The sequence below is a fragment of the Penicillium psychrofluorescens genome (genome assembly GCF_964197705.1).
Source record: "Penicillium psychrofluorescens genome assembly, chromosome: 3".
NCBI lineage: Eukaryota > Fungi > Ascomycota > Eurotiomycetes > Eurotiales > Aspergillaceae > Penicillium > Penicillium psychrofluorescens.
Window position 1 is genome coordinate 1,696,493 of NC_133441.1, and position 26,747 is coordinate 1,723,239.

Consider the following 26,747-nt stretch of genomic DNA (forward strand, 5'->3'; position numbering starts at 1 on the left):
GCCCAGCAAGAAAGTACACCACCAGAATCTCTTTTCCGTTTAGCCGGGCGGCCATTCATTTTGGGGGTTCTCGGCCACGTGCATGTCCGTTTTCTGTTGTCCTTCGGTCGATTCATTTTTGAAAGCGTCTTTCTCGTCAAAACTGCACGCCAACTTTGATTAGTTTCTGATTTGTGGAGTGGCACCGTGGTTTCCAATTCACGTTCGATAAGAAGAATCTGGAATGCAAGAAATTGCCGAGAAGACTCCATCAACATCTAGATCTCAGAAGCCCGCGAGGTCCATACTTTCTCGTACGGCTAGTTTCATCCGGCTTTCTTGCCGGCCATCTATATCGTCGGTACTTTTATAGGCTTGCCGTTTCAAAGGTTCTTCTACTAACCCAGTCTGTCTCAGAATCGGCATACTGGAATTACGCGAGCCGTCCCAGCGTTGCCGACACTTTTCGTAGTGTTTTCGTTGCTGGTGGCGTTGTCGAAATCTTTCTCCGGTAACGGACATCAGCCACTAGATTGAGAACAGTTCTATAAACCATGTTAGAGGTAAAGCACTAGTACAAGCTTGATCTAACGACGCTTAGCTTCCTGTGGGTAATAACGGCCTGGACAACAAGCAATGCCGGCCCGCCGACTAACTAAGTAACTCATTCGAGGCACGTGTGTCAGCCACATACGTATAAACCAACTAAGTTAACACACACATATATTGATTATTCTTGTTCCAGGAAGCATTACCACTAACGTAAATGCGCTCGAAGAATAGCGCAAAAACCGAGAGTGAGTTATTACTTGATTAGGGCATTGGGGCCGGGCTCGCCGAACACGATCAAGTACGTCAGTATCTGGCATGGGTCAGGGGTAAACAGGGTGTTACCATGGAGCAGGTCACTATTGTTGGAATTCCATCCATTATTATTGTGTACGGACATAGTATGTAGTATTGACAAGGCACACCCTATCTGACCAGTACTATGGCGATCTAAGAAATTACGCGTTCCTGGATTTCTAAAAATAATGATACATTTGGGCGATTTGGCCAGTGAGAACCGGCGCCCGTGAGGGGCGGGGTCCATAATAAGCCCGAGGCTAGCATTATTCCTGTTCACTAGCGACGCGGTTGGGGCCGACAGTAACATCGGAGATTAGGGCGGCCTTGATTTTTTATGCGAAGTTCGTAAGCCTGACCGTGGCAAAACCACTATTGATATTCCCATCGGCATGGCCATTGGATTTTAAGTACAGATCTGTCCCACAAGGCTGTTGTCTTTCTTTTTGTTCCTGCAGCCACGCGGAATGAGCAAAAGCAATCGCTGTTGCCAAGACTAGAGCTATCAAGCCGCTCCCCCCTTTTTTCAGCATACGTCACTAGAGTATCGCGGAAGCAAGCATGAAGAGGGGAAATACTCTCCAGGACCTCACCCTTGGGGCGATGGTTCTGTCCGTTGGGCAGGACTACAGTCAATATGTCGATATATTGTGAGTTGCTTGTGTTTGATTTTGTTTTTGGTTTTTTTTTTTTGCGCTCGCCGGGGGAGATATGGCTGACACGCGAGCCAGTATGGGGACCAACACCGTGGGCAACAACTTCCCCGGTGCGGCGCGACCATTCGGGATGGTCAAGCTCGGTCCGGACCTGTACGACGAGGGCACAGATTCGTATGCGGGGTATCTGTCCACTGGTAATTTCTCTGGGTTCAGCATGATGCACGAGCAAGGCACTGGCGGTGCGCCGAAATATGGAACCGTCTCGCAGCTCCCGCTGGTTGGCAATATCAGTGATCCCCTTGCCAATATCACCGTCTCGCGCTCCGGAACAGACTCGGGCTCCGTGGGCTACTACAAGGCCACGACGGGACAGGGTGTCAGTGTCGAATTGACCTCCACGGCTCACGCTGGGATGTATCGCTATAGCTTCCCTTCGGGGTCGCAGAATAATGTGCTGGTTGATGTCTCGCATGTACTTCCCTCGTATCGGGGGATGGGCCTCAGTCAACATTATGAAGGGGGAGAACTCGAGGTCTTCGACGACGGTCATTATGAGGGCCATGGCGTGTACAACAACGGGTGGAATGAAGCCCCAGATTGGACAATCTATTTCTGTGAGTGACGGGTCAAAAGAAAATTTCTCACAGCCGCTGATAGTCGTTTGCAGGTGGCCATTTCAGCTCCACCCCGACCAGCAAGAAGCTCTATGCCGCTACTGGCTCTGGACCGGGCGTGCAACAGTCTGGCAGCTCTGTCTCATCAACATCGAACTCCACTCGAGTTGGCGGGCTTTTCACGTTCAAAGACAAACATGTGCTTTCCCGTGTTGGGATTTCCTGGATCTCCACTGAGCAGGCGTGTGACAACGTGGCTAATGAGATTCCCAAAGGCTCGAAGTTCGACATTGTTGTCTCGGATGCCGTCGCGGAGTGGAACATGAAGGTCTTGTCCAAGGTCAAAACAACCAACACTAACCAGACAACGCTCAACTTGCTGTACTCATCTCTCTATTTCATGCACCTGATCCCCACGAACCAAACCGGCGAGAATCCCGGCTGGAAATCATCCGAGCCATATTATTCCGATATCTTCACTTTCTGGGTACGTCTGTGTCACTGTCTGCAAGGAACCAAAGTCAACTGACATGAAACTCGCAGGATCTGTTTCGATGTGGCACAGCGTTAATGCAAGTCCTGCAGCCGCAGGCGTATGAGGAACAGATTCGCTCCTTGATCGATATCTGGCGAAATGTCGGGTGGATGCCCGATGCGCGGTCTTCAAACTACAACGGTCGCTCCCAAGGTGGATCCAATGCAGACAACGTCCTGGCCGATGCATACGTCAAGGGCGTGCGCGGCGCCGTCAACTGGGAAGACGGGTACAAGGCCCTGCTCGCCGATGCAGAGCACACGCCCCCGAATTATCCGGTTGATCCCATGGCGCCAGACTCCTCCACCCACGAGGGTCGGGGCGCGCTTCCTGATTGGATCAGTCTGGGATATATCAGTCCCCGATTTACTCGCGCCGGCACTCGGGCCGTGGAGTATTCCTGCAACGACTTTGGTCTGCATCAAGTAGCAAAGGGGCTGAAGAAGAACCAGGACGCGAAGAAATACCTCAACCGCTCCCGCAACTGGCGCCACCATTGGGATCCGGACCAGACCTCGCTGGGATTCTCCGGGTTTCTTGTGCCTCGTAATTCCTCCGGGTTTATTCCCAGCGACCCGTTGGCAAACGACGGCTACTGGGGAGATCCCTTCTACGAGGCCAGCTCATGGGCATACTCCTGGAACGCCGTGCATGATATGAAACATATGATTAATCTGATCGGAGGTGCTGAGAGGACGGTCGATCGGCTGAACACGATGTTCATCGACGGCGCCAGTGGATCGAGCGGGACGATCTTTGATCCCACCAACGAGCCGTGAGTGATTCTTCCCAGGAAATCGTGCTTTTGAAATACTGACCGGCATGACAGAATGTTCAATGTGCCATATCTGTATAACTACGTAGGCCGACAGGACTTGTCCGTCAAGCAGTCACGGGCAGTTGCCAAAGACAACTATAGTACCGGGTCAGCGGGTCTTCCTGGCAACAGCGATGCTGGCGCTATGCAGACCTGGCTGCTCTGGAACATGATTGGCCTGTATCCCGTTACGGGCCAAAGTACCTTCCTGATCCATTCGCCGTGGTTCGAGTCGTTGACAATCGACCTGGGCGATGACAAGACGCTGAATGTTACATCGACCGGCGGGGATGGAAACGGAGATTCCAACTATTACGTGCAGTCCCTGAAAGTGAACGGCAAGAAGTGGACGCAGAACTGGCTGACCTGGGATGATGTCTTTGCGCGCGGGGGTACGCTCGAGTTCGAGCTGGGCGCGAACGCTGTCAACTGGAGCACGGGTGCGCTGCCTCCGAGTCCGGCGTCTGTTTAAATCAGCTGTACATAATATATTTGTTGAATCCTACTCAGTCAATAAATGGGTGTAACTATAACCAACGCTGCGACGAACGGCGTATCTCCATAGCCCTAATCCGATAACGCCCCGATAAGAACGTCACATGTTGAGCTAGGACCCCCCCCTCTCCCTCTCTTGGCCCCGTCGTCATTGATTCTTTTTTCCTCTTTTTATAACCCGCAATGGCTGATTCGACTCAAGTCCCTGCAGATGGCACAGGTGTGTTGGTACCTCCCTGCAGCTCGAGGCCCGTTACTGATCATCCCGCTAGGCGTGCTCAAGCTCGACCCGTACCTGGAGCCCCATACCGATGCCTTGAAACAGAGATACGCTCTGGTGGAAAAATGGGCCAAGACCATCAATGAATCCGAGGGAGGGCTGGAGAAATTTAGCAGAGTGAATTGATCGCGTCTACATAATGTGAAGGTCAGCACTGACGTGGTGGTCTCAGGGCTACGAAACCTTCGGTCTCCATGCGCGCCCCAACGGAGAGATCGTGTACAGAGAATGGGCACCCAATGCGGTTGAGGCGTCGCTGGTTGGCGACTTCAGTACGTGTGACAATCCTGGAGGGGTTATACTTGAGGGCAAATTTACTGAGACATGGCAGACAACTGGGATGCCTCTGCCAACCCCATGACCAAATCCGCCTTTGGCGTCTGGGACGTTACGGTAGCCCCGAAAGATGGCGGGCCCGCGATTCCCCACGAGAGCAAAATCAAGGTACGCCACCCACATACCTTAACATAGCAAGCTAATGCTCGGATCAGATCACAATGGTTCTTCCCAGCGGAGAGCGCATCTACCGGCTTCCCACCTGGATCAAGCGGGTCGTCCAGGATTTAAACGTCTCGCCCGCCTACGATGCGGTGTTCTGGAACCCACCAGCAAACGAAGTGTATCACTTCCAGCACGCGCGGCCCAAGAAGCCCGCGAGCTTGCGCATCTACGAGGCTCACGTTGGCATCTCGTCGCCGGAGTCCAAAGTCGCCACATACAAGAATTTCACGCAGAACATGCTGCCCCGCATCAAGTACCTGGGGTACAACGCAATCCAGCTCATGGCCATCATGGAGCATGCCTACTACGCCAGCTTCGGCTACCAAATTAACAACTTCTTTGCGGCGAGCAGTCGGTACGGCTCGCCGGAAGACTTGAAGGAGTTGATCGACACAGCGCACAGTATGGGCCTGGTGGTTCTCTTGGATGTAGTCCACAGCCACGCGTCGAAGAATGTGCTGGATGGACTGAACGAGTTCGATGGAACGGACCATCTCTATTTCCACGCGGGTGGAAAGGGCCGTCATGATCAGTGGGACAGCCGGCTGTTCAACTATGGCAGCCACGAAGTGCTGCGGTTCCTTCTGAGTAACCTGCGTTTCTGGATGGAGGAATACCAGTTTGATGGATTCCGTTTCGACGGTGTCACCAGCATGCTCTACCTGCATCATGGCATCGGAACGTACGTACAAAACTCTCGTAAAGTGTTTCCATCCACTAATTTTTCTGCAGGGGCTTTTCCGGCGGATACCACGAGTATTTTGGCCCGAACGTCGACGAGGAGGGCGTCACGTACCTCACTCTGGCCAACGACATGCTCCACAACCTCTACCCGGAGTGCATCACCGTGGCCGAGGACGTCTCAGGCATGCCGGCACTGTGCCTCCCGCATTCTTGGGGGGGTGTCGGATTCGACTACCGTCTCGCCATGGCCGTACCAGACCTGTACATCAAGCTCCTGAAAGAGAAGTCTGACATCGAGTGGGACATCGGCAATCTATCACACACGCTCACCAACCGCCGCCACGGCGAGAAGACGATCGCCTACGCCGAAAGCCACGACCAAGCACTAGTCGGCGACAAGTCGCTGATGATGTGGCTCTGCGACAAAGAGATGTACACACACATGTCCACGCTGACGGAATTCACCCCGGTCATCGAGCGCGGCATGGCCCTCCACAAAATGATCCGGCTCATCACCCACAGCCTCGGCGGCGAGGGGTACCTCAATTTCGAAGGCAACGAATTCGGACACCCGGAATGGCTCGACTTCCCGCGCGCCGGCAACGATAACTCCTTCTGGTACGCGCGCCGCCAGCTGAATCTCACCGAGGACCCCCTGCTGCGATACCATTTCCTGAACGACTTCGACCGCGCCATGCAGCTGACCGAAGAGAAGTACGGCTGGCTGCACGCCGCGCAGGCGTACATCAGTCTCAAGCACGAGGGCGACAAGGTGCTTGCCTTTGAGCGCGCCGGTCTGCTTTGGATCTTTAATTTCCATCCCCAGGAGAGCTTCACGGACTATCGGATTGGTGTCGATGTCCCTGGCACGTACCGCATTGTGCTTGATACGGATGATCAGGCGTTCGGCGGGCTGGGTCGTAATCTGAAGGAGACGCGCTTCTTCACGACGGACATGCCGTGGAATGGGCGGGGCAATTTCGTGCAGGTTTACCTTCCTACGCGCACTGCTTTGGTAAGTTTCCCTTTTCTCTTTTCTGTGGTGTCTCACTGCCTGGGATCACTCAGTACTGACATGCCTTCCTCGCAGGTCCTCGCACTGGAAGACACCCTGTGATATACTCCGATGTTAATTTTGTGATCTTTCCCGCCCATCCCCCAGCTACGAAACACGAACAGAGCTTTTGGACTACGGGAATGACGACGCTTCGGGCAGTCAATATGGCATTTCTCTCATGACGGAATTTACGGTTAGAATTAGCTAGCATGTTCTTTTCTCTTCTTGTTTTCTTGTGGTTTTGTCCATGCATACATTCATTTATCAATACAATCAATCAACCCTCGAAATGTATCTAGGGTCGTGTTGCTTCTTAATAGCAATGCGTGTACACACAGCTGTCCAGCTGTCCAATCGAGGTGAACAGACAACCTAGATGGAGCGTGGGACATTGACCCTACGATATCTGTCTTTAAAGTAGACGCAGTAGAATAAAACTCTTAGTCTTAACCTTGAAGATACATACATACCTTCAGCAGTGACTACAGAATACGACTTCTACCACTACGACCTCACTGGAAGATTATTGCATCGACAAAAGAAAACGATTTGTATGGACCAAGATCAAGATCGCCAGACAGGCGGAGGATTTTCCAGCTCTAGATACACAAATAATGAAACACAAGCGCCGGCAGAGGTACCCATTGCCGTGCTTAATAAAGGAAAAGAGGCAATCCCGTCCGAATGGCCAACTAGAAAAGAGGCCAAGATGGCCACCATGCCCTCGCCCACTCTCAGTTAGTCAGTCACTCGCCCAGTCAACTCGTTCATGCACCCTGGTGTCTTTCTTCTCCGCATCGTTCTAAAGAAACGTCTTCACTTCACACACGACAGAAACAGAAACAGAAAACATCAGACTCGACAGTCAAATCCCTTTTGTTTTTTCTCTTTTAGATCGAGTATTATACACGCATCGAAAAGGGAAAAGAGGAAGTCGAGTGTGGAAGAGTAACAGGATGAAAACAAAGGAAAAATAATCAACACACGACCAGGGCGCTGAGTAGTTAGGCAAGGAGACACACACGAGAGGGTAAGGGGGAGCAGCTCTAGCTAGCACACAAAGACAAAATTACATCTAAGACGAACCGCCCTCGAGCTCAGCCAGGATCTTCTCACCCTTGGCGCGAGCAGACTCGAAGTCGCCGACCATGTAGAAGGCGTTCTCAGGGAGATCGTCTCCCTCACCGGCGATGATGGCCTTGAAGCTGCGGATGGTGTCCTTCAGGTCGACCAGGGTACCCTCGATACCAGTGAAAACCTGAGCGACGGCGAAGGGCTGGGACAGGAAACGTTGCAGCTTACGGGCGCGCTCGACGGTAAGCTTGTCGGCCTCGGACAACTCGTCCATACCCAGAATGGCGATGATGTCCTGCAGCGACTTGTACTCCTGGAGCATCTGCTGGACGCGGGTGGCGGTGTCGTAGTGGTCGTCACCGATGATACGGGGGTCCAGCATACGGGACTTGGAGTCCAGCGGGTCGACAGCCGGGTAGATACCCAACTCGGAGATACCACGGGACAGCACAGTGGTGGCGTCCAGATGGGCGAAGGTGGTGGCGGGGGCAGGGTCAGTCAGATCGTCAGCGGGCACGTAGACGGCCTGGACGGAGGTGATAGAGCCCTTCTGGGTGGTGGTAATACGCTCCTGCATGACACCCATGTCGACGGCCAGAGTGGGCTGGTAACCGACGGCCGAGGGGATACGACCCAGCAGGGCAGACACCTCGGAACCGGCCTGGGTGAAACGGAAAATGTTGTCAATGAAGAGCAGCACATCCTGACCCTCCTCGTCACGGAAGTACTCGGCGATGGTCAGACCGGTCAGGGCGACACGGGCACGGGCACCTGGGGGCTCGTTCATCTGACCGAACACCAGAGCGACCTTGGATTCACCATCGAGCTGGATGACACCAGTCTCCTGCATCTCGTGGTACAGATCGTTACCCTCACGGGTACGCTCACCGACACCACAGAAGACGGAGTAACCACCGTGAGCCTTGGCAATGTTGTTCTAAAAAAAAGGAATGGTAAGTAAAGGAAGGGGACAATTACGACCAGAGGCAAAAAACTTACGATCAACTCCTGGATGAACACAGTCTTGCCGACACCGGCACCACCGAACAGACCAATCTTACCACCACGGGCGTAGGGGGCCAGCAGGTCGACGACCTTGATACCGGTGACCAGAATCTCGGCCGAGGTCGACTGCTCGACGAACTCCGGGGGGTCAGCGTGAATGGGAGCGAACTTGGCAGCCTTGACGGGGCCACGCTCGTCAATGGGGTCACCAGTGACGTTGATGATACGGCCGAGGGTTTCCGGGCCGACGGGGATCTTGATGGGGGAGCCGGTGTCGTGAGCGGCAGCACCACGGGTCAGACCCTCCGTACCGTCCATGGCAATGGCACGGACGACATTCTCACCCAAGTGTTGCTGTTGGCAGGAGGTCATGTTAGCTTGCGGGGGTCCTTCACCGAAGAGATCAACCAATCAGAATCACGTACCGCGACCTCCAGCACCAGCTTCTGACCGTTGTTCTCGGTCACAATGGCATTCAGAATGGCAGGCAGCTTGTCACCCTCGAACTTGACTGTAGCAGGGCGATGATATTGTCAGATGAAATCGATCGCGATGGCTGGGGGGATGGATGAAGGTCCAGGAAAAAGATTTTCGCGTGGTCCTCCTAAGGGGGGGGTTTCGGGCGGGAGCCAACATACCGTCGACGACGGCACCAATGACCTGGTGAATCTTGCCAACCTGGGCGGCACTCGTGCTGGCGAGGCGGGCAGACAGAGCCGGCAGGGCATTGGAGCGGAGAGGCTGGAAGGCGCGAGCGACGGGGGCCGGGCGGGCAAAAGCAGCCCTCCCGAAGGACCGGGCGAGACCGCTGCGAGGGAGGATTAGCACGGAAGAAAAGGAGAATGAGGGCAATGGATGCTTGAGGGGGTGCCATACCTCTTGAACATGATGGCGGTGAAGTGATGAGATGGGGGGAGGAGGATCAAGGGGAGGGAGGATGGGGATTGGGGGAAGGGAAAAAGGGAAGAAAGAGGACAAGGGCAGAGGTTGCGAGGGTGGACGGGGCGCCGGAGTCTGCCCTAGCCTTTCCGGGGTGGTTTTTCCGAGGGTCCCGACATGAGCCGAGGGTGGTGAGGGTGACCGTAGGAGGGTGTTTTTATTTATTGGGTTCTACGCTGATTTAGCTATCATGATCATTATTGTTCCTGGATGGAGGGCATCGTTAGACATGGCCGTGAGGGTGGTGTCGGGCCACGCTGGTTGCCCGGGAATTCGCGCACAAACGGGGGCTTGGCACCCGGATGCATCACCACAACAGTGATGGATGGGAGCTGGAAGACAGAGACGAAGAGAGGAAGTAGGATAATATTAATACCCTCATAATACGAGAACAATACAAGCCCGGTGCGAGCAGTGCCAATGCTTTGATTCTCACATCCATTGGCTCTCCCGGTAGTGGACAGGGAGCTGTCGCAGCTGGCAGCGTGGCCGGGAAATCTCTGACGTGTGTGGAAGACTGGACTCCATTTGGGGAACCATTGGCGGACCACGAGGAACACCAGAACCAGAGCGGTCATCGATCAGATTATTCTCGAGTCGAGCACGATAATACTGATGCACAGAAATACCAATTGCCCATGATGGACGCTCGATCAACCTGTCACTCGTGCTGCTGCACGGCGGCTGGCTTCTCCGCACCCAGTTCCGGCTCGCTCCGTAGAACACTGACAGCTAAGTATGAACCACGCAACTACACATACACCAGGAGATAAAAAAGAAAACGAATGTCTATGGCTACAAAGGAGATACATTGGATTATAGCACAGTACGGGATACACGCGTTTTGGAATGCGAGGCCAACAAAAAAAGACAGGTCAGCAACCCCCCAGCAGCACGCACACGGGGGCACGCCTGTGTCTTCCTACCAGCCAATCTATGATTTCTCGGCGGATGGGCTCTGGACGAAGCCCTTGCCCTCGTAGCCCTCGGCGCTGACGCCGTGGATGGGGTTGATTTTCTCGTTCTGCAGAAAGGTGTGATGTTAGATCGGGGACAAACAACGGGGCAACCCTTCGAATGGAGGATAATGCATACCAAGGCGTACTCGTTGGAGGCCTCCTGCCACTCCTTGCTCATGGTCTTGGGTAGCGGCTTGCCCATCAAGTGGATGCCGTAGAAGATGACCACGGACGCGACGGTGAGCTGGGTCACCTTGGAAAGGATCTTCCAGCCCTCGCCCTTGGGGGTCTCGGCGCGGGGACCGTGAGGACCGAATGCGATCCAGTAAGCTATGGAATGGGCGTATCAGCAGGTGTTTTGGACAGAATCTTTCTCTCAAGGCAACCCCGGATAACTGAGGGAAACTTAAGGGGCGAAGCCGGCGGGCCCCTTGGAGGAAGAGGAAGAACGACAGCAAGGTAAACGTACCGGCCTTCTTCTCCTGAACGGTCATCTGGTTCCAGTCGACCTTCATGCGGTCACGAAGCTGCATCCACAGCTCGGCCTGCTCCTGAGGAGGCATGCCCTCCCAACGCTTCTCGATGCCGGCGAGGGTAGGGTTGGCGATGGCGTGGTCGGAAGCGGCGCGAGCCTGCTGGGCGGCGACGACGGTCTTGGAGGCGTGCAGGCAGGCCATTGGGCCCGAGCGGAGGGCGGCCGCGCTGCGCGGTGCAGCTTGGGAGACGGTGCGAAGAAACATTGTGCGGTCGGCGGGAGTTGGGGGGTGGTCTGTGACCGGGTCGAAGGGGAGTCAATTGGGAGGGATGGGCGGGCCGTGCAGCACGGGCAGCGGATCCTCTGAATGGTTTGGCTGGGAAACCAGAGACAGAGGGGGCAGGTGGTGAGTTGAGAGGGAAGAGGATGAAGTTCGCTGTTTCAGTCGTTGGCGTGGGAAGGTCGGGAACTCGCGGGCGCTGATTGGCCGGGTCATGTGATTCAGTGTCACGTGGTGCTCTCGACAAGTATGGCTGTCGGGATGTTCTCACGCATCAATTACATTTACACTACTTCAATGCAGTAGACAGCAGCGCGGTTCCATGTCCAGAGATTGGTCCTTCTATATCTTCACGCAAAACCCATCCTCCGAGCCGTAACGGTCTTGCATTACAACTGAGAAGAAGGGCAAAAACAAAGCGACACACGCAGAGAGAGAGAGGGAGAGAGAATAAATGGATTGAATCGTTCCGCCCTTACGAAGAGGATAAGAAAAAGCACATCATCCTCCAATCGGTCGCGCAGCCCGGTCCCAGCCGGCGCTGTTCATCTATTTACCAGCCTTGCCACCGCTGGCCTCGGCCAGGACGGTCTTCCACTCGATATCGGACTTGTCATCGGCGTGAATGGAGGTGTGGATGTTGAGAGCGTTCTTCAGGTTCTCACGGGTGCTGGCGTAGATCATGGACCACTGGAGGGGTTGTTAGAATAGGGTCGAGATACCCGAAGCAGCAGAAGCAAAAACGTACCAGAGTAGGGGTGTTGTCGGGGACCCAGGAGATGAAGATGATCTTGCTTCTATGGCGAACAGTAAGCATTCCGCTCGATAAGAGAAAATAAGGAAGAGGGTGGGGGGGAAGAATCGCACCGCTTGCCCTCGCTGCCACCGAGCTCGTACTCGACATCGTAGACTGCGTAGCGCGGGGCGGGGTTGCCCTTGCTGTCCTGGGCAGACTCGAGCTTGCCGCGGAAGACTTCGTAGTCCTGATCGCTGGAGACCTCGTCGAGGACGACCTCCTTCTTGTTGTCGGCGATCTTGAAGATGATGAACTTGGTCTTGCCGTGGCTCATGCGAAAGTCATTGAATGCCGTGATGCATTCATCTTGGATAGAAACACTGTGTATGGTATGAGAATCGGTTGCCAACAATTGACAGACTGGGAGGATGGTGGTGGTGGGAATGTTTAGGGGGGTAATGGTGGAGGGGTGGCGGGGAGGGGGACGGTCGCGAGACAGGCTGAGGGGTCTTACCCGGATGCGAGCTATAGAGAGAAAGTACAATCAGTATGAGAGCGGTATGGCAGTGGATTGGAGTGTATACTCACCGACATGATGTCTGCGTGGATGGAGGGAAGTAAGACTGCGAGGGAAAGGAGACTGGGTTAGCTAGGTGGACCACGCGATGTCAGTGGCTGAGTCGAGTCGGTGGGATAGAAGGGGAACAAGCGACCGGGGAGTGGTAGTATTTTGCGCCAGGTGGGAAGGGCGATCACAATGACGGACAGGCCAGACTTACAGGCAGAGAAAGACGGAACAACAAAAAATGGATGATGAGAGGGAGAAAGAGTTGAGGGGTTGTTGTGGTGGTTGGTGGTGGTGCTGGTAGTGGGGGATTGATTATTTGGCCACACGTGATTCCTGTTGCCCGGCTGGACTCTTGGTGGGTAACGACAGAACTACACATGTACTCGGCCTATTTCTTATTATATAAGGGAAGACGATATGGATTTAGGTAACAATGTCTACCGCAGCCCATGTTGCCAAAAAACGGGGTGCCTAACAAGGGGGACAGAAAACTAGGGTTGCCTGGAATCACACCACCAGAGGGGCTGGCTAACGACGACCATCAGAATACAACGAGGTGAGCAGGCACCAACAGAAACATGATCACTTGATTATACCTTACAACAGGAGACAGCCTACACCTTCGACGACGTTCCGGCAAACCTCCTCCGCATCCGATCCGCACATTCCTGCTCATTGAAGATGTAATTCACGCTCTCGTGGGCAGACGTCGCCTCGGCCCAGCGCTTGAATCGCGGAGCTTGCTGCTCGAGCAGAGTAGGCAGCTTCGTGCTGACGAGGCCATGCTCCGGCTTGGCTAAAGCGAGCATGCGAATGAGGAATGAGCCGCACTGGACCTGTTTCGGAGTCATTTAGTACACTTCTTCATACCAATTGGGCAGTACAGTATAGCAGTATATACACGATACTGTGTAGGTATATACCCGTAAAAAGGGGGGGGGGAAAGGAAATACACACCTCAGCGAGAGTCAATTTCTCACTTCCCCCAAAGAACGGGCCCTTACCCTGGCCCGCCTTCGGTTCAAGAAGCGGCTCAATCCCCTTCTTGATAGCAGCAACCATTTCCTGCGTCATCTCCTCGCGCTCAGCCTCCGACGAAGACCTGATACACTTCATATAAGCAACCTGAACCTTCGGGAAGAAGGCATCGATGAAGAAGCGGATGCGGGCCCGGTAGAGAGCGTTATCAGCGGGGCCGGACGGGGGCAGAAGATGGGACGGGTGAGCGTCTGCGATAAATTGCGCGACTATGGCGGATTCGGTGATTATGTTGCCGTTGTAGGAGAGGCTGGGGACAAGGCCGGCCTGGTTTGATTGGGAGTTAGTTGGAAATAGTTGGATGAGAGAGAATGGGTGAGAGTCAGGTAGGGGCATTATTACCGGGTTGATTTCCAGATACCACGGCTCGCGGGGCGTGTCAAGATCGATGAGGACTTGTTCGAAGTCCAGGCCTGTTTCGCGCAGGGCGATGTGAGCACGGTGTGCCCAGGGGCAGCTGAGGTTAGTGTATAGGATGATCTTGCGTGCAGCCATGGTTGTAGTTGTCAGGATGTAGTTAGGGTCTGGGAAGAGAATGGAGCAGAACTTTATACCCCCCGCGAGGGGAGAATTGCCTTTTCGTAATTGTCATCAATGAGGGGGGGTAGCCGCTGGATTAGTAAAGCGTGGAAAATGGCGAAATCGAGGCCCTTGAATTGTTCCCCGCAAGGCCGGGTAAGTCATCATGAAGCTGGTGGTTGGGCGGCGGATGTGCGGCGGATGCGCGGCGGAAGCGCGGCTCGGGATTTGGATTTGATCTTCGAAGATGTTGGAAACTGTTGTTGATTCGAATTTAAATTATGTACATACATTATGCGTGCAGTATATATCTGATATTCTCAGAACGAAAACCTCCAAGCAGGGCAGCAGCACTCGTCGCGAATCACCGTTGTACATAAACCTCAACATGATTTAAAGACGAAAAGATTCGTCTGGCCCCGTGTTCACCATCGCAACAGTGCCGATTCCATCGGTCAAAAAACAACAAAAAAAAGCAGAGGCATAGAGGTAAAGAAAAAATATATATGGACGGTCAATCGCCGAAAATGGGGTGGGGTATATCGAATACGCGTCAAAGGAAAACAAGCACCCACGCTAACGCAGGGCAAGCGGCAGTCAAGCCGATAAGGATGGGCCAGTCTCCAGCTGATCGGCTCCTTGCGAAAACAGACGAGTCAACACGCTGTCATCAGGACGTTAAAGTCTGCACGGAACAAAGGTTCTTTTTTGGGTCGGTCACGCCTCGTCCTCCTCCTGCGGGGTTCCATCGATGATCTTGTGCCAATGTTGGGGCAGGCAGATGCAGACCATGGGGAAGGCCTTGATATCGCCCGATGGGGCGGGCGATGGACCCGTTCGCTGTTGCGAACCGTTGCTCACTCCACTATCGCGTTGTTCGCGGTGATGAACATCATAATCCTCAGCTCGCTCAGTAAGACGAACACCTGTGGCCCAGCCATCGTCCCAGATGCCAATCACCTTGAGCATTTCTCCGCGGTCGAGTTCGAACTCGTCGCCGGCTCGTGGGGCATACGCCCAGAGAACAGCAACTTGATCGCCAGGGTGAATATCGTCTTGTGAGTAATAGTCCCGGAAATATGATAGTTGCTCAGATTGGCCGCTGGTCACGGCTTCGGGGGACGAGTATTGGTTTCCAGTGGTAGCGGTGGCGGTTCCAGACCGAGGCGAGCTGTCACTTTCCAAACCAGCTAGCACGGAATTGCTCGACAGCGAGCCGTGGCGCTTTCCGGTGACGGGGGGGATCCTCTTGGACATGGCTCCCGGGCTGGCGCCAAAGGCTTCCGAGTCTGACGAGTCACTATACTTGGCAGCGCCAAACATGGCGCCCGACGTGCGCGAGTAGGCAGGTGAAGAGCTTGGGATCTCGCGCAGGGCAGACATCCGTGTCACTCGTCCGCCTGGGACCATATTGTATCCTTTGGGACTTTCCGGTTGCTGCATGTGCATAGGCGGTGATCCTCTTCGTTGAGGATTAGGTTGGTTCAGTCCACTGTCGTTTTGCGAGCGGCGGCGGCGACGGTAGCAGAGCCAGAGAAAGAAGATGAGAACGCCCAGGAGTGCCACGGCGGCAACAGATCCGATGACAATGCCCGCGATAGCTCCACCGGAGAGACCGCTACCACCACCTGTCGCTGCTGCTGCTGCTGTAGCAGTCGGGCTGGCGGTTGATGAGGGGTTGAGCGGTTGGAGAGTTGCTGTTGAAGTTGGAATGGTGACGCCTTGGCAGCGCGTTCCGGCTTTGGCGTCTGCGCAGCAAGAGTCGCTCGAGTTGGTCGATTTACAATAGGTGCAGAGGCCGAGTGTGTTGGAGGCATAGCCACAATTCTTTTGCTGATTGGTGTATCCCTCGATGCAAGAGCCGGTCAGCGATTTCAGAGGTCCCGTGCACACTGCCAGGTCAGATTTGATCTCGGACATATAGTCCTTGTCGGTGCCGGTGCAGAGTTTCGAATTGACGATAATCTCCTGTTCGCCCATGGCTTGGAGCGCGCAGGTGTCTGCGCAAAGGGGCGGTGATTGATCGGAAGTCAGGCTGCAGGCAGCCTTGGAGCTTTGGACGAGCCCACTGCATATCACGCTGGTGGTGTATCGGGCATAGTAGTCATTCAGGGCGCTGGAATTAAGGCCTTCACATCCCAACAGATCGACATACCTGGTAGTTTGTTGTCAGCTTTACTAGCCCTTCCAGGGGAGAGATGGGTCGCACTTACTTCAAAGTAACATAGCTGCCATCGAGGTAGCTGCTCAATGCTTGGTCAAATTGTGAGACAGTCGATACATTTTCCAGGAATGGGCTATGATCAAGTCAGCATTCGCCTATCACCGTTGTCTTTTATTCACTCACAAGTCCCCGTAGAGAGTGGAATCGGTCGATATTGAGGCACTATCCCAGGCTGGACAGGTTGTCGACCCGGATAGGGAGATGCAGCCCGACATGTCGGGCCTGATCTCAAAGGTCGAGGAACGTTGCCGAGGAATGTGTCAATGGCAACCGATCGCCAGTCCAGTATTCAATCGTAGGTCGGATATGCGAATCAAAGGGCCGAGGGCATTTCTTCACGCTTGGGGAGACCACAGGTCATCAAGAAAAAAAGGCAAGCGAGTCGAGCTTGGGGCGAAGCGAAGGAGAACAAAAGCAGCAAACGAGTGACTAGAGAGCGCACAGCAATCAACGAGCCCCGAAGGTGCTCTTAGACGAAAAAGAAGCGAACGAATGGAGAGGATGACCAGCGGGAAGGGCAGCGAGAGAGAGGGAGAGAAGAGAGGAGAAGAAGACGGGACGGGATGGGTGAGGTGAGGTGAGAAAGGTGGCCCGGGCTTGAGTTCGCGCTGGCTGGGCCCAACGGGCAAGAACTAACTGCTGTTGCTGGCCTGGTGAAACACGCGAAAGAGTAATCATAATAGGGGGTACAGAGTAGGGTGCTTGTACCCAAGCAGCTTAGCGCCGGTGGTGGGATTGGCCCGTTCGGGGCAAGTGGTTCCTGGCGTCTCGCTTGGGCCCGTTTAGCGGCCGAGAGGGCCGATCTTTATTACACCGATAAACTAAACAAAAACGATGAAATCTCCGTTGGTTTATGCAGTCGAGGGGTAGCAGGAGAGCTGTGAGGGGCGTGCAGCAAGAAGCATGAACTAGCTATGCAGGCGATGTATACGACCGGCGAAGTATACACGGGACTCCCTGATCGTATACACCCAGGTCACCTATGTTATTCGTAGTTCAGCCTGACTTGGAAGAGTCCAGGTGCATGGGCCATTTCCCCTCATCTGATTTTTCATCCTGGCTCCTGCAATCAAATCTACACATCAAATCTACTCGTACTCCGTCGGTAGGACTCCTCCGCCGATGGAAATGAAAACACAGGTCACCTGACCCTGCGTCATCTGACCCAATCCTGCTAGGCTCCCACACTCACTCTTCCATCCGACAATTCAACGATCGATCAGATCCCACCCTATAACTAGCTTTATCAAATCTTCATCTGTGGGCCATGTGCAGCTCCGACTGCTTCCTGGCGATCCTCGCCATCTTCTTCCCCCCTATTGCCGGTCAGTCCCTCTCGCTCCATCTGCCTCGTCGCAACCAAGGCTAACTAACCATGCGCAAACAGTCTGGGTCAAACGAGGCATCTGCACCGCCGACTCCATCATCAACATTGCACTCTGTCTGCTCGGCTACATCCCTGGCCTGATCCACGCATTCTACATCATCTTCAAGTACCCCGAGGGAGACTATGACGATGCGGCCTACGAACCCATCCCCGGCGGCGCAAGCCAGCGACGGGACCTGGAGAACGGCGGCGTGACGTACTACTATGTCCCTCGCCAGCCGCTCCAGCATCCCTCTCAGCAGAGATCGTATGGTACCGTTCCGCAAGGCCAGCAGGCGGCGCCGAAGCCGTCTGATCAGCCGGAGGGTGGTGCTGGGAGCAGCAGTGCTCAGGCACCACCGACCTACGCCGAGGCTGTGAAGGGTGACAACAAGGTGCAGACCCAGGAATAAAGAAAGACCGCGATGAATATGGAATTGGTGGCTGCTTTCTTTACTTCCTGCAGGTGTGCGCTATTTTACTGTACCTGGTCTTCTTATGACTCTACGAGGGAACGTTTTTCTGGAACGAGGTTTAAGGTCTATTGGGCAATGAGATTGTATGCTTTTATGGGTTTTCAGGTGCTTTGTATATTCGAATCAATCAATTAACCATCTACTGGAATGTTGGTCAGGTATGACGGGAGATGTATATTTTGGCGGACAGTACTCCCACCGGCAAGCAAAACGGCTAGTCAAGAAATCAATAAATTAACAAATTATAACTGACAAATCTGAAAGCCATCAATAAATTCATAGTCCCATTCAAGTTAGATTCAACATGTTCAGCGTGCGGTAGAACAGCTCCATCGACGGCCAACTGATCTGATAAGCGCCTACCCGTCCCGAACTTCTTCCCGCGACTCCCCATTCCTACACGGGACCACCACTTCCACCTCCCTCCTACTACCGTCGCTTGGATCTGACCTTGCAGCCATGCAGGGCATGCCATTGTTGCTGCGGCAATCACTTCGGTCCAGTCTACATCTCACACGAACACCCTCAGGGCCAGTGCGCGCAGCACAGCTCCGCCCGACCATCCCGAGCGCCTTTCCCGTCACCCGAGCCCCAACGCGCAACTTCTCTGTCTGCCTACAATGCCAATTCCGTCGCCAGCCGGGACGATATTCCCCTTCCGACGAGAAGAAAGATAGTGTGGATGCACAGAATGCCGCGGAAGAGCTGAAGGAGGCCGCCGATGCTCGCAAGAAGGCTTCCATCTCGGGAGACGTGGGCGGACCTACTGCAACATTGCCACAGACCGAAATTCCGGCTGAACAACCAGAAACTGAGAAGCCGCTCTATGAGGAACCGACCAAGGGGAGCAGCGTTCATGTTGAAGGAACGCCGAGCGGGGGTCTCCCGTCCAACCTCGAGAGCCGCCGGTCCCAGGTGTCCAAGCAATTCACTACCTTGATGGATAACCTACAATCCAACATCTTCGTGGCTGGTCAGCGGCTGAACGACCTAACCGGTTATTCGGGTATCGAGGCTCTCAAGAAGGAAATCCAATTCCAAGGTACGCCACACCCGCTCACACCAGACACTTGTATAACTAAAAATCAACACAGAGAGTCGGCTCCGCAATGCCCGAGCACAGGTCAAAAAGGCGAAAGAAGACTACGCCGCCGCGATCAACAGCCGCTCTGCCTCCCAGCGCGAAGTCAACGAGCTCTTGCAACGGAAACACTCATGGTCGCCCACAGACCTGGAGCGCTTCACGCTCCTGTATCGCAACGACCACGCAAATGAGGTCCTCGAGTCCTCGACACAAGAAGCGTTGTCGAAGGCTGAGCGCGAGGCTGAAGAGTCTGCGGCGCAGCTGAGCAAAGGTATTCTTTCGCGCTACCACGAGGAACAGGTCTGGTCCGATAAGATCCGTCGCATGAGTACCTGGGGAACATGGGGGCTTATGGGGATGAACATTCTGCTGTTCTTGGTCTTTCAAATTGCCGTGGAACCCTGGCGCCGCAAGCGACTTGTCAAGGGGTTTGAGGACAAGGTGATTGAGGCGATAGAGAAGGAGAAAGCGTTGAGCCAGGGCGCTCCTGTCGACAGTGCCTCACTTTCTGCGGACTCCGCTGTCGCTTTACTCCCCTTTCAAGCCCATGAGGAAACAATCGCCAATGCAGAGGTGCAACCTGAACCATCCACCACCACTACCACTAACTCAACCGCTCTCCAATCTCTTCAGTCCCAACTCTCAAATATCTCCTCTTCACCCACCTCCCTTGCATACTGGCAACAAGCACTCCACGAGCTCTTCAGTGACCGCAACGTCGCCATCTCCCAGCGTGACCTGACGACCCTAGCCGTCCAGAGCGCCGCAGCCGGGGCCGCAGTGATGGGCCTGGTGCTTGCGCTGATCCGACATTGATTGGATGCGAGCCCATCATCAAGATGGCTGCATCAATCCCCATGATTTTCCTTTGTGGATGTGGCTTCATCTTTTGAGACATATATTTCTGCACAGACCGGACATAGAAACCCTGGATATAGCCATGGACAGACTCAGATCTAATCTAAGAATAGAATCTGTATGTAACTACATGAAGTCGTGACAGTTTGCCGGAGGGCATTAACGTATAGTCGTACGTATCTGTGGGATAGGAGACAGCCTCCACCTCTACAAATTGAACGAAGAATCAGAGGAGTGTCTATTACGGCGGGAAATTGTAGCATAGATCTAGTGGTTTGGTCTGGAACTCATGGGAAAAAATCGAACAAAGGAAATCTCATGACGACTAGGCAATACACGAGGAAACTATAGAACACAAGTATATATATACTCCAGGGGGGAGGAAAGAAAGAAAGTGCCCGATCAATCGTCCTCTGTGCCCGCGGCCAACTTCCAATGAAAGAGATCAGATATACAGCGTCGCGAACCGAGAGAGTTTAATATTTTTGTCCATTAAAACAGAATCTCTTACTCTTGACAGCCGCTCCGTCTAAAACAAAGGGAAAATATGGCACAGACACATACAGACAGTATTCTTCCTCCCCCCTCTCCACCTTCACCTTCACCTTTCTATCATCCACGATCGCAATGTTGTGGCAATGGCACCAGATGTATCGAATTGCTTAACCGATAACGAGGGTCTCGTCCTCGGGGAAGCTGTACTGAGGAACCTCCAGGTTCAGAGGCGCAGGGCCCCTCCGGACACGGCCGGAGATATCGTAGTGGGAGCCGTGGCAGGGGCAGAACCAGCCGCCGTAGTCGCCGGCCTCGCCGATGGGGACACAACCCAGGTGGGTGCAGACACCTGATGGAACAAAAACCAGTTAGTATTGATCAGGGCAGTTACTATGTAGATATCCAGTCCACCTACCAAGCATGATTAGCCACTCGGGCCGCTGCACGCGGTCCTCGTCGGACTGGGGGTCGCGCAGTTCCTCCCATTTCTCCTCACGGGCCTCGGTGATCTCATCCTGGGTGCGGTGACGGATGAAGACGGGCTTGCCGCGCCACTTGATGATGACCTGTTTTTGGGACACTCAGGTTAGGACGGGGGCATCGGTCATGAAAAAGGGGCCGGGCACGTACGTTCTTGCCCTCCGGGATGGCGCCGAGAGCGACCTCGACCTTGGCCTGAGCCAGGACGTCGGCGGAAGCGGACATGTTGACCAGGAAGTCTGGGAGAGAGTGTGCGAGTTAGCGAAATGTGACGATCGGGTGGTGCGAGTCCTTCCGCAATGCCCTTCTCATCCCATGTGACTGTGTGTTCCATCTCTTCTGCTCGCAGGGGACTGGAAAGAACGAAACCTACCCTGCACGGTAGCCTTGGCACCGACGGCAGAGGCCAGACCGAGGGATCCGGCCATGAAGTAGGAGAAGACCTGGTTGGAGCGGGGCGACTTGTTGGAGGAGTATTTGCTGAAATTGGGGATCTTCAGGGTCGAGGTGTACTCCTGCGAGCTGCCGAAGGGGCTGTCGAAGGACGACTTGTTCGAGACGTCCCTCCGCTGGCAGGAGGCGACCGCGGCCCGAGCGGTGGGCAGCTGCTGACGAGCGCAGGTGCGCAGCAGAGTGGTGGAGGTAGCGGAGAGCGACATGGCGGGGAGTGGGAGAGGCAATTGACCAGAGGCAACGAGCAATTGCGTGGGAGGGGGGGAGGTGGGTGTAGAGTAGGGGAGAAACGAGGATTGATGATGGATGCAGTCGGGAAAAGTCGCAGTAGTCAGCAGAGCTTTCAATGGCCATCACCTGATTGGCTGTGGGGCCACGCTGTATACTCTGGGCAACTATGAGATGGACTCCCGATGACAATGAATCACTACTTAGAAGAAAAGAAGAAAAAAAAGAATCACGAAGATACTCTCGGCTTTATTTTCTATTTGCCATGGTCCCCGGTACCGGTGTCGAGGTATTCCAGCCCAGGTCCATCCGAACGCCAGCGCAAAGACACAAAACTCCAATGCTTCCCTCAATTCATTCTTTCATTTCCACGTCGGGATCATGGCCCATCGTCCCATAACTCCCCGGAGCAGGGATCGGTTCGACCGTCCGATCCACCACCAGCGCACTCACCGACCCCGACGTGTGCGTGACTACCGGTGCCCGAGGAGTCGCGGGAGCCGGTCGAGGCTCTTCGTCTGCTGCTGCCATCACTACTGCCATTGGATCTTCAGCCGAGTTACCGTTCACCTGCTTGGCGGGAGCACCGGTCCCGTTCAACGTGCGCTGGCCCTTCTCCATGACACCACCACCATCACCATTCCCAGCCGCCTCCTTGGCTTTCTTCTCCTTGAATTGCTTGTAGGTGGTTGTCTTGGGAATTACATCGGCAAGGAATTCGAGGTTATCGATGTGTGATACTGCGGTCGCTGCGGCACGTCAGCATCATTGTTCGGTAGTTAAAGCAAGCAACCAACGTACCGAGATCTCTGTACTGAACGGTCTTCCGTGGTTTCCGTTCTGACTTGACAACATTATGCCCCTGCTCGGCAAGGTAATGAATGAACATTTCCTGGGATCCAAGTCAGTTGGGACACGGCCGCGAGTAGACAGGCGCGTACTGTGGCCATGGCGATCACAAAGGTCGCGTTGTTGGAACATTGCACGATGTCCTCGTCCAAATGGACGATCTTCTTGATTCGCGAGACTAGGGAGTTCGTGTTAGCTGTATGAGTGTCGCGAGCCCTGGGTGGGCGGGAACGTACTGGGAAGAGCGCTCTGCCCGGTGATTTCCTCGGGATCGCCCGCGTTCTTGGGTGGCATGGTGGACGTAATCTGGTAGTGAAGATTCTCGCAGAAGATCGAGGAAAGTATGGATCGAGAGGTTGGGTTGAGTGTCTGGGGTCGAGGGTGAAAGCGAAAGGGAAAGCGGAAATCCGGTCGGAATCTACGCGTTATCGAACTTCACCCTTATCGACTTCTTTCATCCTTGTCTCGCCTCGACTGTCAACCATCCCCTTCCCCCGAGGAACTTGTCTCCTCTAGATTGCGGTTGAAATCAATCACCCTCTCGTCTAACGGTCTCCAGCGCGATTCATCTCGTACGGCGTCTCGGGGAGACAGCTGTCCCCGTCGCAACACCAATCGCCCATCCCCATCACCTCGCCGATTATGCTAGGACGGTCCACTCGACCGATGTTATGACCTCTTCACGCCCATCCTCGAACTTCTCCCGGGCTCACCGGTCGCCGTCCCTTCTAACGGAGCGCCGCGATGTCCGTAGGCTCTCTGGCCGCTCCGTTACCTCCCTCGACCCAGATCCGGCCCCCGACGCCGAACCCCCGGCTGCCGCAGAGGAGATCAGCGAGATCAAGCGTTACGAGGACTTCACAACGATAGACTGGGTGCAGGACGCAGTACACGAACAGGCGCGACGACGAGCTAAGCGCCGGAGCGGCCAAGGGTTCTGGGACCAGGAGGGCACCTTTGGTTGGAGGCGGAAACTATACGAGTCCTACGATGCAGGCCAGGCCTGGCTTGTGGTCACTTTGGTTGGCATGGCCATTGGAGCCAACTCGGCTTTTCTCAATATCATCACTGAATGGCTGTCTGACATTAAGCTGGGACATTGTACAACCGCATTTTATTTGAACGAGCAGTTTTGCTGCTGGGGCGCTGAGGATGGTATGATACGCCTATAACGTGCACATGATGGATGTTCGACTGATAGTGGGTAGGATGCCCCGAGTGGAAGCATTGGACTGGCATTGCGCCGTTCAACTACGTTATCTATTTCTTTTTTGCGGTACGACTTTCTTCTCCCCTGAGACTATGGCAGTGTGGATTGACCGTGGTTTAGATCCTGCTCGCTTTTATTGCCGCCATTTTGGTGAAGTCGTTTGCGCCATATGCCGCAGGTTCCGGCATTTCGGAGATCAAATGCATCATCGCTGGGTTTGTCATGAAGGGTTTCCTCGGCGCATGGACTCTTCTGATTAAATCGATTGCGCTGCCATTGGCCATCGCATCAGGTCTCTCTGTTGGTAAAGAGGGACCTAGTGTACACTTTGCAGTGTGTACGGGCAATGTGATATCGAGGATGTTCGGCAAATATAAGCAAAATGCTTCGAAGACGAGAGAGATCCTGACTGCCTCGGCGGCAGCCGGCGTGGCTGTTGCTTTCGGCAGTCCTATTGGAGGTGTGCTCTTCTCATTAGAGGTAAGTCCTTAATGTTGAATTGATAGGTGGAGTGGATGCTAAAGGTCGGCAGGAAATGGCCAACTACTTCCCACTGAAAACGCTCTGGCGAAGCTACTTCTGCGCCTTGGTAGCGACCAGTGTACTGGCGGTACGTTAGCAGTTTGAGCATGATCTACATTCCCACTGACTTTGACCCAGGCCCTGAATCCTTTCCGCACTGGGCAACTGGTCATGTTCCAAGTGGAGTATGACCGCAGCTGGCACTTTTTCGAGCTAATCTTCTTTGCATTCCTTGGCGTCTTTGGAGGTTTGTATGGTGCTTTCGTGATCAAATGGAACCTCCGAGTTGCTGCGTTCCGCAAGAAGTATCTGTCACCGCACCCAGTCATGGAGGCCGTGGTTCTTGCCGGCTTCACTGCGCTTATTTGCTATCCGAACATGTTCCTGAGGATCAACATGACGGAGATGATGGAGATTCTCTTCCGTGAATGTGAGGGTGGCCACGACTATAACGGATTGTGCCAGTATGACGTTTCCCATCTCCACTGACGAGACAACTGTTCTGACATACTTGTGACAGGCCTTCACATCGGTGGTCAATGGTCATGTCACTGGCTGTCGCCACCATTCTTCGCATTGGTCTGGTCATCATATCGTATGGCTGCAAGGTCCCCGCAGGTATCTTCGTTCCTTCAATGGCCATCGGCGCATCATTTGGTCGCATGTTGGGTATCATGGTCGAGGCACTGCATAATTCTTTCCCGAAATCCGCCTTCTTTGCATCTTGTGAGCCAGATGTCCCATGCATTACACCAGGGACCTACGCATTCTTGGGCGCTGGAGCCGCGCTTAGTGGGATCATGCACCTGACCATTTCTGTTACGGTCATTATGTTTGAGTTGACCGGAGCGCTAACCTACATCCTCCCGACCATGGTATGTCTGAATCTTCGTGGATCATAACAAACATCTTGCTGACACCCTGCTAGATCGTCGTCGGTGTCACCAAAGCCGTCGGAGACCGGTTTGGAAATGGAGGTATTGCAGACCGGATGATCTGGTTCAACGGATTCCCATTCCTAGACAACAAGGAGGACCATGTCTTCAACGTGCCCGTCTCACACGCAATGACAACGGAACCGCTTACGCTGCCGGCATCGGACTTCCCCGTGCGTGAGGCGGAGCATCTGCTCAGCGACAACAAATTCCAGGGCATCCCGATTGTGGAAGACCGCAGCAACAAGATCCTGGTCGGATATATTGGGCGCACAGAGCTCCGCTATGCCATTGACCGCGCGCGCAGCGAGGGTCTCATCTCCCCGACAGCGCGATGCGTGTTCACCAAAGAGGCAGCCGAAGCGACCGTCGCACGACGGGCATCAGTTCCCTCGCAGGCAGCACGCAGCACCGCAACCCTCGACGCGATCCAGGAAGGCGGGGACTCGGGCTTTGTCGACTTCTCGCGGTACGTGGACCACACGCCGCTAACAGTCCACCCGCGTCTGGCCCTCGAAACGGTCATGGAGATCTTCAAGAAGATGGGACCGCGAATTATTCTCGTCGAGCATCGCGGCCGCCTAACGGGTCTGGTCACGGTGAAGGACTGCCTGAAGTACCAGTTCAAGGTCGAGGCGGAGGAACAGGCCCTGGTGGCTGCTAGCTCCTCTGCTGCCTTTTCGTCTTCGCTAGGCGGCCACCTGGATAATGCCCCGGAGTCTATGGAAGAGCGTCTGTGGCGACTCATCCAGACTGTTGCTGGCTTTGTATCTGGTAAAGTGGGCCGGCGGCCTGTCCGGCTACGCGGCGGGCCTAATCCTTCGGTTCCGGAGTCGGGGATTTTGGATGGAACGGAGGATGATGGGGTTGTGGAGCTGGAGGACAGGGAGTCTGGGGATCGGGGACAGCGACAGTAGACGTGTGGCTATATGTACATCTGCTCAATAGAGGGTCTGAATAAATGGCGTTACTATCCATCTACGACGGTGTTGTGTAGAGGTAGCTGGATCCTGTAAATCATCGTTGATCAAACCCAAAAAACAAGCCAAGTGATTGATATTATATAGGTATATGCCGTAACCAAATCTAAACTCCAAATGACACAAGAAGATATCAACTGCTTTCCTCCCGCATCCCAACAAGAATACACCCAGCACCCATCATCGCAGCTCCCAGCCACCACAACCCGCCCACAGCCTCCCGAAACACCAACATGCCCAGCATGGCGGTAGCAAGGAAATTCGACGAGGTATTCGTGATAGACACTTTCGTTGTAGAAGGCCCAGCGGTTAGAGCGCGGGTGAAGAGAGCCCACATGATGATGTTGCAGACGACGTTGAGGGCGAGACAGATCTATTTCCCCAATTCCCAATTGATTAGCCTGATTCTCCAAAGCGAAGATGTGATGTAAGGCTTGGGATTTATTGTAGGAGAGGCGAATGGCAAAGAAAGTAAAGTACATACCCCTCTCACAACCAGCTCCAGAAACGGGGACTTCTCCGCGCCG

General features: G+C 54.3%; 12 protein-coding genes across 12 annotated transcripts; 5 read left to right on the forward strand and 7 right to left on the reverse strand.

The window, feature by feature from the left end:
• Positions 1 to 1,557: 1,557 nt before the first annotated feature.
• PFLUO_LOCUS4766 (uncharacterized protein) lies at positions 1,558 to 3,922 on the forward strand (the record flags this gene model as incomplete). Its single annotated transcript, XM_073782148.1, has 4 exons — positions 1,558 to 2,098; positions 2,152 to 2,585; positions 2,642 to 3,408; positions 3,463 to 3,922. The coding sequence occupies 4 exons, from the start codon at positions 1,558 to 1,560 to the stop codon at positions 3,920 to 3,922; spliced, it is 2,202 nt and encodes a 733-aa protein (XP_073638832.1).
• Positions 3,923 to 4,128: 206 nt separating this feature from the next.
• PFLUO_LOCUS4767 (4-glucan branching enzyme) lies at positions 4,129 to 6,527 on the forward strand (the record flags this gene model as incomplete). Its single annotated transcript, XM_073782149.1, has 7 exons — positions 4,129 to 4,165; positions 4,218 to 4,342; positions 4,398 to 4,497; positions 4,557 to 4,669; positions 4,717 to 5,408; positions 5,459 to 6,425; positions 6,501 to 6,527. 7 exons carry the CDS (start codon positions 4,129 to 4,131, stop codon positions 6,525 to 6,527), a joined length of 2,061 nt encoding a protein of 686 aa, XP_073638833.1.
• Positions 6,528 to 7,542: 1,015 nt separating this feature from the next.
• PFLUO_LOCUS4768 (beta subunit of the F1 sector of mitochondrial F1F0 ATP synthase) lies at positions 7,543 to 9,433 on the reverse strand (the record flags this gene model as incomplete). The annotated part of the gene is made up of 5 exons (XM_073782150.1): positions 7,543 to 8,478; positions 8,541 to 8,900; positions 8,972 to 9,057; positions 9,185 to 9,354; positions 9,423 to 9,433. 5 exons carry the CDS (start codon positions 9,431 to 9,433, stop codon positions 7,543 to 7,545), a joined length of 1,563 nt encoding a protein of 520 aa, XP_073638834.1.
• Positions 9,434 to 10,419: 986 nt separating this feature from the next.
• Positions 10,420 to 11,184, reverse strand: PFLUO_LOCUS4769 (mitochondrial; the record flags this gene model as incomplete). Its single annotated transcript, XM_073782151.1, has 3 exons — positions 10,420 to 10,509; positions 10,581 to 10,774; positions 10,914 to 11,184. 3 exons carry the CDS (start codon positions 11,182 to 11,184, stop codon positions 10,420 to 10,422), a joined length of 555 nt encoding a protein of 184 aa, XP_073638835.1.
• Positions 11,185 to 11,748: 564 nt separating this feature from the next.
• On the reverse strand, positions 11,749 to 12,529 carry PFLUO_LOCUS4770 (uncharacterized protein; the record flags this gene model as incomplete). The annotated part of the gene is made up of 5 exons (XM_073782152.1): positions 11,749 to 11,889; positions 11,948 to 11,996; positions 12,067 to 12,315; positions 12,450 to 12,460; positions 12,524 to 12,529. The coding sequence occupies 5 exons, from the start codon at positions 12,527 to 12,529 to the stop codon at positions 11,749 to 11,751; spliced, it is 456 nt and encodes a 151-aa protein (XP_073638836.1).
• A 588-nt stretch (positions 12,530 to 13,117) lies between these two features.
• Positions 13,118 to 14,036, reverse strand: PFLUO_LOCUS4771 (uncharacterized protein; the record flags this gene model as incomplete). Its single annotated transcript, XM_073782153.1, has 3 exons — positions 13,118 to 13,339; positions 13,461 to 13,808; positions 13,884 to 14,036. The coding sequence occupies 3 exons, from the start codon at positions 14,034 to 14,036 to the stop codon at positions 13,118 to 13,120; spliced, it is 723 nt and encodes a 240-aa protein (XP_073638837.1).
• A 741-nt stretch (positions 14,037 to 14,777) lies between these two features.
• On the reverse strand, positions 14,778 to 16,499 carry PFLUO_LOCUS4772 (uncharacterized protein; the record flags this gene model as incomplete). Its single annotated transcript, XM_073782154.1, has 3 exons — positions 14,778 to 16,215; positions 16,274 to 16,357; positions 16,408 to 16,499. 3 exons carry the CDS (start codon positions 16,497 to 16,499, stop codon positions 14,778 to 14,780), a joined length of 1,614 nt encoding a protein of 537 aa, XP_073638838.1.
• A 1,052-nt stretch (positions 16,500 to 17,551) lies between these two features.
• PFLUO_LOCUS4773 (uncharacterized protein) lies at positions 17,552 to 18,063 on the forward strand (the record flags this gene model as incomplete). The annotated part of the gene is made up of 2 exons (XM_073782156.1): positions 17,552 to 17,609; positions 17,672 to 18,063. The coding sequence occupies 2 exons, from the start codon at positions 17,552 to 17,554 to the stop codon at positions 18,061 to 18,063; spliced, it is 450 nt and encodes a 149-aa protein (XP_073638839.1).
• A 522-nt stretch (positions 18,064 to 18,585) lies between these two features.
• PFLUO_LOCUS4774 (sensitivity to high expression protein she9) lies at positions 18,586 to 20,026 on the forward strand (the record flags this gene model as incomplete). Its single annotated transcript, XM_073782157.1, has 2 exons — positions 18,586 to 19,168; positions 19,221 to 20,026. 2 exons carry the CDS (start codon positions 18,586 to 18,588, stop codon positions 20,024 to 20,026), a joined length of 1,389 nt encoding a protein of 462 aa, XP_073638840.1.
• Positions 20,027 to 20,730: 704 nt separating this feature from the next.
• Positions 20,731 to 21,702, reverse strand: PFLUO_LOCUS4775 (ubiquinol--cytochrome-c reductase catalytic subunit rip1; the record flags this gene model as incomplete). The annotated part of the gene is made up of 4 exons (XM_073782158.1): positions 20,731 to 20,912; positions 20,979 to 21,129; positions 21,194 to 21,282; positions 21,417 to 21,702. 4 exons carry the CDS (start codon positions 21,700 to 21,702, stop codon positions 20,731 to 20,733), a joined length of 708 nt encoding a protein of 235 aa, XP_073638841.1.
• Positions 21,703 to 22,078: 376 nt separating this feature from the next.
• Positions 22,079 to 22,867, reverse strand: PFLUO_LOCUS4776 (uncharacterized protein; the record flags this gene model as incomplete). Its single annotated transcript, XM_073782159.1, has 4 exons — positions 22,079 to 22,473; positions 22,526 to 22,616; positions 22,666 to 22,751; positions 22,810 to 22,867. 4 exons carry the CDS (start codon positions 22,865 to 22,867, stop codon positions 22,079 to 22,081), a joined length of 630 nt encoding a protein of 209 aa, XP_073638842.1.
• A 377-nt stretch (positions 22,868 to 23,244) lies between these two features.
• Positions 23,245 to 26,157, forward strand: PFLUO_LOCUS4777 (ferric requiring protein; the record flags this gene model as incomplete). Its single annotated transcript, XM_073782160.1, has 7 exons — positions 23,245 to 23,728; positions 23,782 to 23,849; positions 23,904 to 24,263; positions 24,316 to 24,393; positions 24,444 to 24,769; positions 24,826 to 25,180; positions 25,234 to 26,157. 7 exons carry the CDS (start codon positions 23,245 to 23,247, stop codon positions 26,155 to 26,157), a joined length of 2,595 nt encoding a protein of 864 aa, XP_073638843.1.
• Between the last annotated feature and the right edge of the window lie 590 nt (positions 26,158 to 26,747).